At 54.9% G+C, this 10,666-nt stretch overlaps 1 protein-coding gene across 1 annotated transcript in view; it reads right to left on the bottom strand.

The window, feature by feature from the left end:
* Positions 1–389: 389 nt before the first annotated feature.
* The window catches only part of Tom1 (target of myb1 membrane trafficking protein), a 35,880-nt gene continuing 25,603 nt past the window's right edge, over positions 390–10,666 (bottom strand). Inside the window, exons 8-15 of the mRNA XM_070014495.1 lie at positions 8,823–8,956; positions 6,982–7,015; positions 6,526–6,619; positions 5,546–5,666; positions 4,649–4,724; positions 2,271–2,330; positions 1,278–1,317; positions 390–1,201 (exon numbers count right to left, since the gene is read on the bottom strand). Coding sequence (XP_069870596.1) covers positions 1,047–1,201; positions 1,278–1,317; positions 2,271–2,330; positions 4,649–4,724; positions 5,546–5,666; positions 6,526–6,619; positions 6,982–7,015; positions 8,823–8,956 — 714 coding nt within the window. The 3' untranslated portion in view covers positions 390–1,046. The remainder of the gene's footprint in view (positions 1,202–1,277; positions 1,318–2,270; positions 2,331–4,648; positions 4,725–5,545; positions 5,667–6,525; positions 6,620–6,981; positions 7,016–8,822; positions 8,957–10,666) is intronic.

Genomic DNA, 10,666 nt, shown 5'->3' with positions numbered 1-10,666 from the left:
GGAGCTGCTCACACAGACCCTCCTTCACACCCAAGAGCACAGGCCAGAGTGGATCTCCATGCTGATCACTGTTCTTCTTGACTTGAACTTCTGGGCAGGTGAGTTGCTACAGCCCCACTCCAGGCCTCTGCTTTCAACATCCAGGGCTGGGCAAGGAGGTACCCAGAGCAGGGCCTCCTGGGGGCCTGGTGTGCAGAACACAGATCCAGAGCGGTGGCACCCCAAGACCTAGGATCTCTGCAGGGGTCCAGCACCTTGGGCTGTGTGTCAGGGCAGCCAAACTGAGCTTCAGTGTTGTCATCTGCAAAGCAGGAACTGTGTGGTTCTGTTCTTATGAGCCTGGCAGTTCATGTAACTGGCTGAGTCAAACCTCAGACTCCACACGCTGCTGCGAGGATGGTTTTCTACCTTTATTTGGTGGTACCAAAGGCAGCTTTCTTGTACAAGAGGACCAGCCAACAGCTGGGCCCTGGGTGGGTGGAGCCTTGTGGAAGGACGGCCACGTCAGTGGTACGTGGTGGGCCTGGGCCTTCGGCATCCTCTGGGCCTCACCTGGCTGCCTGGGCTGGCCTCCTCACCACGTGCAGCTTCGTACCTGGACAGTGAGCAGCTCAGCAGGGGCCACCCACCCTCAACAGCCAGCCGAAGCCTGCTGCCATGAGGCAGGGGCTGGGAGAGGGTGGGGCTGTAGCATGGGTTCCTCTGTCACCAGCCACTAAGGAAGGGCCTCCCAGGGGGCCAACTAAGCAGCCAGGTTGTTGGGGCCTCCAGTTCTCAGCCAGTTCTTAGTGGTGGTGGGGTGGCAAGGGAGGCAGGAGCAGCCATGATTCTGATGGAGGCTGACCTGTGTCCCCAGTTAAATCTTCTTGTCCCCAAGGCCCCAGGCAGCATGGCCCAGCCATACCTAGATCTGCTCCGTCATAAGGAGGAGAGAATGGGGTAACAACACCCCCAAAGCAGCCTTAATACCAAGAGAGGGGAAGAGGCCTCAGCCGGGGTGGGGGCAGGGGGGGGGGGCCCTTGGGCTGCGGGTGCCAGGCCCTCGCTCATAAGGCAAACAGCATGTCGTCGTCCTTCTCCTGGGTCTTCCTCCGAGGGGCTGCACCAGGACGGGGGCACGGGGGCCTCTCAGTTGAGGGACTGGCCAGGTTGGGCAGCCGGTCGGCGGCTTTGGCGCGTTCTTCCAGGAACTTGTCAAATTCTGAGGGAGGAGAGGGAGGGTGGGTGGGGCACGCAGAGCTGGGGGAGGGGTGGGGGCCAGGGCGGGACTGTACTACCTTCACTGGTGACGCCGGTGGGCTCTTCTGCATCGTTCCCCTGAGAGTGTAGAAAGAAAGGCGCAGAGGTTAGTAGCTATGGAGCACTGGCCAGTCTATCTTGCAGTCCAAGAGGCAGCCAGGACCTAGGCCTTGACTCATCCTTCTTTGAGCTGCAAGACCTGGGGTGTCTCCTGATCCTTTAGAATGGGGACACTCATGGTTCAAAGCCAGACTGGACAGAAAAGCCGAGGAGCCTTTCCTTCAGTTAATTAGCAAACTGCTGGACTGGAGGCATGACTCAGCTGGTAGAGACCCAGATGTGACAAAGCAAGTAGAGTGAGTGCAAGGACCATCCTAAGTTCAAACCTCAGTATTGGGACAATGGCAACAACAACAAAACTTAAAAAATGAAATGAGTCTCAGGCTAACTTGGTGATTGTTGGAAGCTAAAATGAGTCTCCAGACTGGCATTTGCCAGGGCAAAGGGGCCAGTGACCTCCAGTGGACAATTCCATTCTACTCAAGAGTCAGAGGGGTAGGCCATCTGGTTCCATGGAGGAAAAGCTGACACCCACGGAGGCCTGGAGCTCCCCCAAGCTAAAGCTGGAAAGCAGGGATGGGGTGAGGCTTCTGACCCCAGAAAGGTCCAGCTTCTGGGCCCTGCCTAGAGGAATGCAGCCTTGGGGCCCAGCAGGCCCCGCCTCCTTTGTTCCTGGTACCTGGGTGGGAAGGTGAGGGTGGAGGAGGAGCCCTCAGCAGCAAAGCCCAGTCTGACCCCCACCTCCTCTGCCCCCTGGGGTTCTGGAGGCCCTCTTTGGGTGCTTCCCTGTTCTGGGACATAGCTGGGGCAATGCTGAGCCTGGGAGGGGTGGGGACATTGACATATGTCCCTTCTCAGCAGCTGTTCACCTGGCCCAGGGGACTGTACCATTCTACGCTGGCCTTGTGTCCATTCATTCTCCATGATAAGAATGGGATGCCCAGGTGGGGAAGGGGAAAGCTGGAACGTACCACATCCGTGGACAGCCACTGCTCAATGTCCTCCATGATTCGAGCCTGGGTGGCAGGGGTCTGGAAGGCAAGGGGCAGGGCAGTCAAGGGTAGAAGCCCCCAGCTGGGCAGCCTGGGGCAGCTGCCACCCCTGGACTTGGGCATCATTCTTTTGCTCAGATGGCTGTGTCCTGCTGGGTTGGAGAGCCTTGGATTCCCACCGTTCTCTTCACTGTGCCAGTCTTTGGGTGAGTGTGTGTGCGTGCAGGCAGGGCCAGGAGACTGGGCAGGAGCGAGGTTCCTTGCAACCAGAGCAAGCCAAGCATCGATAGGGGGCCCTTTACTTTCAAAGGTGGGCTGCCCAGTTCTGACATATCAAGGGGCCAACAGGTGGGGAGGGCATATGTGGTCATGCACGTGTATGTGCACATGCGTGTACACGCATGCACAGGTGTGGCAGCAGGGGGAGCAATGAAGGCAGCATCATGCGGTGCCTTGCTTGGGTGGGGAGGGGAGGGGAGCCTCGGCCCAGGGGTCCAGAGCCACCACTGTCCAGAGCACAGTGAACAAGTGTCCTGGCATTTCACATAGGCTCCCCGAGGGTGGCCTGAGAAATTTAGGGAGACAGAGAAGCAGCCATTATAGTATGGCGTCTGCCAGGGGCTCTGATGGGCTGCAGGTTCCAGAAACACCAGTGTGTCTGGTGCCCTCATATTTGTTGATAGCAAAGAGGAAGTTTTTGAGCCAGTGGGTCAGTCAGTGGTGCAGGGGCCTCCAGTTCTGGTGTCCACTGCACCATGTGTAACCACTGTACTACCCTGTACAGACGAATATGGGGGCCTGGCATACCATCACACCTGAGGGCGTGAAGAGGGAAAACCCGCTGTGTGGTGAGCAAGGCCACCGGCTGCAGAAGTCATGAATTCTGCATGGAATCCTGGACAGATGTGGTGGTCCACAGCCCTGGCCCGATTTCATTTTGTACTTTCTACTTGGAATCATGTTCTGATGGTTAGAGGGTCAGCCTTGCTTGCCAGCCAGACTTAAGGCCCTTGTGAGCAAGTGTTTGCTGGTTCTTCAGAAATTGCCCCTGTGCAGGAGGAAGCGGTGACTATTGGGGGTGGGGGTGGGGGCGAATCTGTCAGTTTCCCCTTTTCTGCAGGTGGAGTTGCAGGTGGACTGCCCACGGTGGGCTACTGCAGGAGCTGAGGGAGTCAGAAGACCCAGCAGTAGTCATGCTCCTGGGTTGCCCTGTGCCTGGAGAGGCAGCTGTAGGCTGTGTGGCGACGTATGTGAAGATGAAGATGTGAAGGGTTTGGCCTAGGGCTGGACACAGCATGGGCTCAAGAAGTGATTGCTTATGAGGGTGAGAGGAGGCCTAGAGGCCCAGCACATGGGAAACCAGGAGATGCAGGGGTGGGATGGAGAGCTCCTGGAGTTACCACATTCTACCCTGGAAAGCTGGGCGGCGTCCCCAGCTTCCTTGGCACTTTCTTAGCTTTCTTCTGGAGCCTTTTAAACGAGAAGTCACATAGATGACCTCCCACACTCGAGACTTTCCAGTGGCTTCTACCTCACCTAGGACAGAAGCCATAATCCTCTCGGCCTCCCTGAGGTCTCTGGATCCCTGCCACCTCGCACATGTCCTCTTCCCCTCCCCCCCCCAGCCCTGGCCTGTGAGTCAATCTCCCACCCCCTGCCTCTCCAGCACCTTCCAGTCAGTTCCTGAGCTGCTCTGCTCACTGAAGTGGCGGTCCTCACACCGCCAGGTGCATACTCAAAGGGAAAAGGATTGTGCTTGCACTCTTGCCAAGGTGGAGCGTGGCCACAGAGTGCCTGGTGAGGGCACGTGGCTGCCACTCAACCAGAGCAGAGCCAGCGAGCACATGGCTAGAAGCGTGCCGGGGAGTCCAGCATAATGCATGAGGCCCCTCCCTGCCCTCCGCCCGTGCTCTTGCAGGTGACAGGTCTCTGGAGAGCAGTGAGGGGGCAGCGACCAGGCCCTGGGCTCTGCCTGTGACCGAGTCACATGTGGCAGATGTGCATGCTCCCACACAGCCCACTGTACACATGATGGCTGCCAGGTGGAGAGGAAGAACCATAGTTGGAAGGATGGATAAACTGCCTGAGGACCCGCAGCTGGCATGCAATGGCAAGGGCTGCAGGATGCCAGCTTCCTAATGTAGGCTTGGGCTGACGCTGGCAGGCTAAGCAGGGGCCCCTGACAACCTCTCCAGCCGTCTCCTTAGCTGTCAATTTGGAATTGATGCATTCGCCACAAAGGGCCAACGTACAAAGGCCCAGCCTTTTACATTTGTATGTGTGGGCCCCCAGCGATGGGTAGGTCTTCCCTCCTTTCTTTCTGGAAGATCTGGGTGAACCTGGGCTCCTCTGCTTACCGCACTGGTGCTCTGTTGCCGGGCATCCAGGGCTCCAGCCAGGCCATCTGTGGCTTGGGGGGCTTCATATTTCACCCTGAAACAGACAGCCGTGGCATCAGATGCTGCCTAGCCTCAGCAGACCACCTGCCACGGAATGTGAGGATTGGGGGGACTGTGTAGGCTTGGTGGGGCCCAGGCAGAGAGGGCACCGGCTGGGGTCCCAACTCTCCTGGGAATGGAAGCAAGGCTCTGGTTCTGCCTCAGGGAGTTAGGCGTGGGCATGCAATCTGTGTGACAGGCATCAGCAAAAGCTAGGGAATTTAGGGGGGGTGTCTGGCCCAAGGTCAGGAACAAGATCTGAAGACTGTGACCACAGCTGGGGGCTGGGCAGTAGGGCTTTTGAAAGCTTGTCCCCGAGAACAGACAGCGCGTGGGAAGGCTGGAGCCCGGCCTCGGTGCACAGGGTACACAACAGGGCCACAGGGACTCCCCTATGGAAACTGCAAGTGGCTCCAGCACGGAAATGAGGTGAAAGTCCCGGAGGACTTGCCACCTGTGGGAGTGGGTATGGGCTGTAGGGTGGGGAGATGGACATACTGTGTTTTGTATTCACACCGCCCTGAATTCTGAACTGTCCAATGCTAGCTGCCTGGCCCAGGGGTACGGGCAGGGCCTCCCAATGCGCATAGATCGTGACATGCTGTTACCACTGGCTTGCAGGATCCCTGTCCCATCCCTGCCTGTGTAGTGTCCAGTTGGTACCCTGACCACAGGGCTCTCCTGGCCATGCTGGGCTGATTTAGGGCACGTGTGCCTTTCCCCCTGGTGTGCCCACCAGCAAGCCAGGTGCAAGGGTCCTGAAAGGGGCTCTCTCCCCAATGGAAAGCCAGCACCTGCAGGGACCAGGTCACTCACCCTTTCCGTTGGTCAGCCAGAGAGCTGCCCCGCGTCAGTGCAAACATGTCAAACTCATCTTCCAGGCGGCCGGAAGCTTCTAGAGACTGCAGACCAGCCCTTACACTGCTGGAGCCCAGGTCTGCAGGGACAGAAAGGCCATGTGTGGGATCCTCCCACTGCCTGCGAGCAGTAGATAGACCCTTTCATGGTTGTGGTGAAGATGCTCCCATTCTATCTGCTAGGGGAAGCCGCTGAGCCGTTAGGACAGAGAACTTTGAGTCTCAGTGACTCAAAGTGGGATCTGAGTGATTTCCTAGGGCTGCATGAAATAGGGAGTCATTGATACTAAAAACCAATTCCAGTGACAATGATAACTGCTAACATTTATCAAGAGTGCAGCTGGATGTGGTTGTGCATGCTTGTAATCCCAGAACTTGACAAAGCAAGGCAGAATTGTGGGTTCTAGACCAGCCTGGTCTACACAGAGAGACCTCATCTCAAAACTTACTACCTCTTTCCCCACCCAAATACACCAAAGAGGCTGGAGAAGTAGTTCAGGGATAGAGTGCTTACCTATCACAGACAGGCCCTGGGTAGGTGCAATCCCTACATCTATCCCCTGTCCTAGCTAGTCCTAATCTCAGCCTGTTCAATGCTCCTGACCCAGGAGTGCTCAGGAGGGCCCATTCCTACCGGTTACTGAGGAGCAGAGCAGCACAGTAAGTTTCAGAGACGTACCCAAACCTACCCAGGTGATCTGAGTCATGGAGAATCCGTGGGGAGGGACAGTGGGATTTGTGGGGTCGCAGGGCTCAGCACCTGTGTGATCCCCATGGGTAGAGCCAACGCTTATTTTCTTCTAGTGCCTAACCCTTAGACAAGATTCAGCTTGGGACCTCGCTGAGGTGGGGTCTGCTGCTGGTGAGGAATGGGACACACCCCTGTGAGGGTGGAGCTGCCTGAGCACTGGAAGGCGCCATCAGCGGGGCCCCACTTACTCATTCCTGCCAGCTGGGATGAGAGGCTGCCTGCAGTTGCAGAGTCAGGGCCCATGTCGATGAGGTCAGCTGCTGGCTCGGTCTCACGTGCAGCCTAGGAGAAGGGAGATGCCCTGCTGCAGCTCCCTTCCTTTTTCCCAGAAGCACTGAGGCCCGTGTGCTCTGCCCTAGGATCTGTCTCCAGGGCCCATGCAGTCTGACTGGGAGTTAGGGAGTTGCTCCCTGGCTACTTTGGGCCCCGATCAGCCACAGCCTTGGGAGGCAGGGAAGTCCCCTGAGGCACTAGCCAGTAGCACACCTGTTTCCCTTAAAGGAGCAGTGGCATAAGGAGTCAGAAGGAGACTTCCCTGGAGCCTGGGTGGGAAGAAGCACTACCACATGCAGGGCATCGGGGAGTGGGTAAGAACAGCACCACTGCTTCTCATCAGCACTGAGTCAGACTGCCCCTTCCCTTACCTTGGCAGTCTGGCCTGTTCGGAACCGTTCAAACCTACAAGACAAAAGACCCCAGTCAAAGGGACAGTGAGGCAGGTCCCCAGGTAGAGCCCCGCGTCAGAGCTTTTCAAATGGCTGGTCTCAAGGATCAATGCAGGGGGTCACCATGAGGGTGACAGGACATCTAGTGTACACCCGTGTCCCACAGAGTTGTTAGCAGTGCCCTCTTCATGTGCAGAAGGGTTTCAATCCAAATGACCTACGCGATCAGTTATACAGTCATCTTAGTCACAACTAGGACGAAACAAACAGTAACTTAACGGAGGAGAAGCAGGAAGGGACAACACACAAGCAAGGAACAAACAGGTGTCCTTCCCTATAGACTTCCACACTTGGTGGTGTGGTGGCTCTCCAAGGCACTGTAGGACAGGTCTCCTGTCTGATGGAGCCACTTCAGGTCCGAGGAGGTCGGTGCAGAGGAGCTGAGGGCTGGGCCTTGGTAAATGTCATCCATCACTTTTATTTTTTCCTTTTGTGCCATGACTGGGGCTTAAACAAGGCCCTGGCCTTGTACTCTCACTTGACATTTTTGCTCAAGGCTGGTGCTATACCACTAGAGTCATAGCTGTCTAGTGTAGAGTAGCAATGGCTGGGACCCAGAAAGCACTGGCAAATGGGGGGCCTGATGAATGGTTGTTGGGGGGACCTACTGGGCAAACAAGCAGGAGAGGCCAGGAAGATGTGACTGGCAGGGTTCCATCCCAATCTCAACTGACTGCAAATCACTGGGCCAGTGTCTATTCATGAGTAAAGACACAAGAAAGGCTCCGAGGGCTCGAGGGGGCTGGCAAAACTAGCACTGTTTAACAGGGGTACACTGAGCACTCTACATGCTTCCATGACTTCTACTGGACCAGCTCTGTCACAGCACAGGGAGTGTGGCAGTCAGAGCTTGTGCAGCCCAGCCCTCCCTGGTAACAGCACCTGAGTACGCCTCCCGGTTCACACCATCCTGGTGGTGCAGTAATGCAGGGCACAGCAGAACTAAGCCATCAGTCTCTGCTGGGTCCCTGACTCTTGCCCAGGAAGACAAGCCAGACAAGTGTCTAGGGCTGATCCACTTGAGGGCAGTGCCCTGGGGACATAATCCTGAGGCCTTGCTCTGCTTGTCCCCCTCTTCTTTTGGTTCTGAAAGTTACCTGTTTATTATTATTATTACTATTATTATTATTATTAGCTTATGTGGTACTGAGGAATTGAACCCAGGGCCTAAGTATGCTAGGCAAGCACTCTACCACTAAGCCACATTCCTAGCCCAACTACCTGTTCATTAATAAAGGCTATTCTAGTAAATTCTCTCCTGCTTAACTTGGGAAGGAAGAGCTTATGTAGCTTGCAGTCAGAAAGCTCTCGGCCAGGCACTGGTGGTTCATACTTATAATCTACATACTCAGAAGGCTGAGATTTGAGGATCACAGTTCAAAACCAGTGTGGGCTGGAAAGTCTGTGAGATTCTTATCTCCAGTTAACCAGTAAAATGCTAGACATAAAGCTGGCCTCCACTGAAGTAGTAGAGTGCTAGCCTTGAGTGAAAAACTAAGGGACAACAACTAAGCCCTGAGATCAAGCCTCAAGTCCCACACTAAGTAAATACCAAAATAAATGAATTTGCCCAGGACCAAGTGCAGGTAGAGAGCTAACTCCAGGGAGGGCTGAAGAGGGCAGAATCGGGTCACAGGAGTGCTTGAAGAAGATGGTTCAAGCCATGTGCCTGGTGGCCTGCCGTGTGCTTGAGAGGGAGATGAGGGAAAGCTACGCTGGAAGGAGGCCAGAGGGACAGGGACATGGGAGAGGAGGGCTACCGTTCGTGGCGCAGAAACACGTTGTTGAGGTTGTCGTTAACCATGAGCAGCTCCTCTGTCAGCTGTTCGTTGGAGATGCGTGGGATGAGCTCCAGGACCCGCTGCTGCATGGCTCGGCATGTGCGGTTCAGCTCCTGCAGGGGGTGGGGAGGGAGATTCTGGTCACACGGCCTAGCAAGGCTGTCCTTACTGAGACGGCTTGAGCCGAGGCCTGCTCTGGAGGAGGGCCAGTTTCTAAACTGGCCTTTGGGAGTCTATGGAATGGCTCTGCGGGTTCTACAAACATTTGAATTTCACTTCCCAGTGGTTTACATAGAATTAAAGGACTCAGTTAATTTGAGGTGGTGTTCCATTAGGTTGTCCAGGCTGGCTTTAAGCCAGGATGTCCAGTCTCAGCTTCCCAAGTAGCTGAGATATGTGGCATTGCACCTGGCTCTATGCTAATTTGTTGTTGTTGTTGGTTGTGGGGCTTGAACTCTGGGCCTGGGCGCTGTCCCTCAGCTCTTCAGCTCAAGGCTAGCACTCTTACCACTTGAGCCACAGTGCCATTTTCCTTTCTGGGCTGGTTTTGACCCACAATCTTCAGATCTCAGCCTCCTGAGTAGCTAGGATCACAGATGTGAGCCACCAGTGCCTGGCTGATTTCTTTCTTTTAATAAACTTGTTATTTTGGAATAATTTTAGACTGGCAGAAAAGATGCAATGATAACATACAGAGTTTCCATGTACTCTTCACCTAGGCTAAGACAGTAACACAGGCACAATACTATTAGCCAAACTATGCACACTCTATTCGGTTCCACCTGTTTTTCCACTACTGTATTTTTTCTGTTCCAGATTCCTACCCTGCCTTTAGTTACCTTTGATCATATTTAAAGTTGTTTGGGAAAAAGAGGAAGAAATTGGAAGCCACAGTCTTAGACTGATACTGGTAAGCCTGGCTATTTCGTTCCTCAGGCACCTGCTGCTGGGTGAACAGGTGTCGGGTCACGGCTGCTGGCCTGGCTGACTACTGCCATACACTAGTGCACTTCGCTCCTGGAGAGATCATCAAGTCCAGGCTAGGCTCCAGTGTTTGTTTTGATTACCTGTGGACCCTGCTGACCTTCCTCTCTCGAGGCCTTTGGGGTTTCTTCATCTGCTACAGTCCCAGGGCAGGGCAGGGCAGCTCAGGATCAACATCCTGGGGCCTCCCCTTTTCTTCCCATGACCACTCTGTTTCCACTTTCATGCTGGCTACTCACAAGATCAGAAGGGCATGTTTGAAGCTGGTTCCCGTGGATTAAGTCCAGCTCTGGCTATTTGCCAGCCACATGACCCAAGATTACTTGTAATATTGCTTCACTTTGCCTCAGCTTTCTGACCTGAGAATGGGCATGATAAAAGGTTCTACTGATGGGCTGGGAAGGTGGCTCAGTGGTAGAGCGCTTGCCTTGCATGCATGAGGCCCTGGGTTCGATTCCTCAGCACCACATAAGCAAAAAGAAAAAAGCCGGAAGTGGTGCTGTGGCTCAAGTGGTAGAGCGCTAGCCTTGAGCTGAAGAGCTGAGGGACAGCACCCAGGCCCAGAGTTCAGGCCCCACAACTGAAAAAAATAAAAAAAAAAAGAAAGAAAAGGTTCTACTGAATGTGCATCACATATGTAGAGAGAGCCTGGCACCTGGGGAGTACCCATCACCTGGGAGCTGTTACCGTGCCAACTCTGCCGGCTGGCTCCAGTCTCCGAGTTCTCCAGACCACCCACCCTGCATGGCTTTGGCTAGGGACAGGAAATGAACTGCACGGTAGCAATTCAGATTTACCACCTTTTCTAATCCTCAAATGCACGAGGCCTTCAACCTGAC

Source organism: Dipodomys merriami, unplaced genomic scaffold (genome assembly GCF_024711535.1).
Source record: "Dipodomys merriami isolate MVZ:Mamm:240054 unplaced genomic scaffold, mDipMer1.0.p SCAF_97, whole genome shotgun sequence".
NCBI lineage: Eukaryota > Metazoa > Chordata > Mammalia > Rodentia > Heteromyidae > Dipodomys > Dipodomys merriami.
Note: the sequence above shows the minus strand (reverse complement) of the source record. Positions and strands in the feature narration are given on the sequence as shown.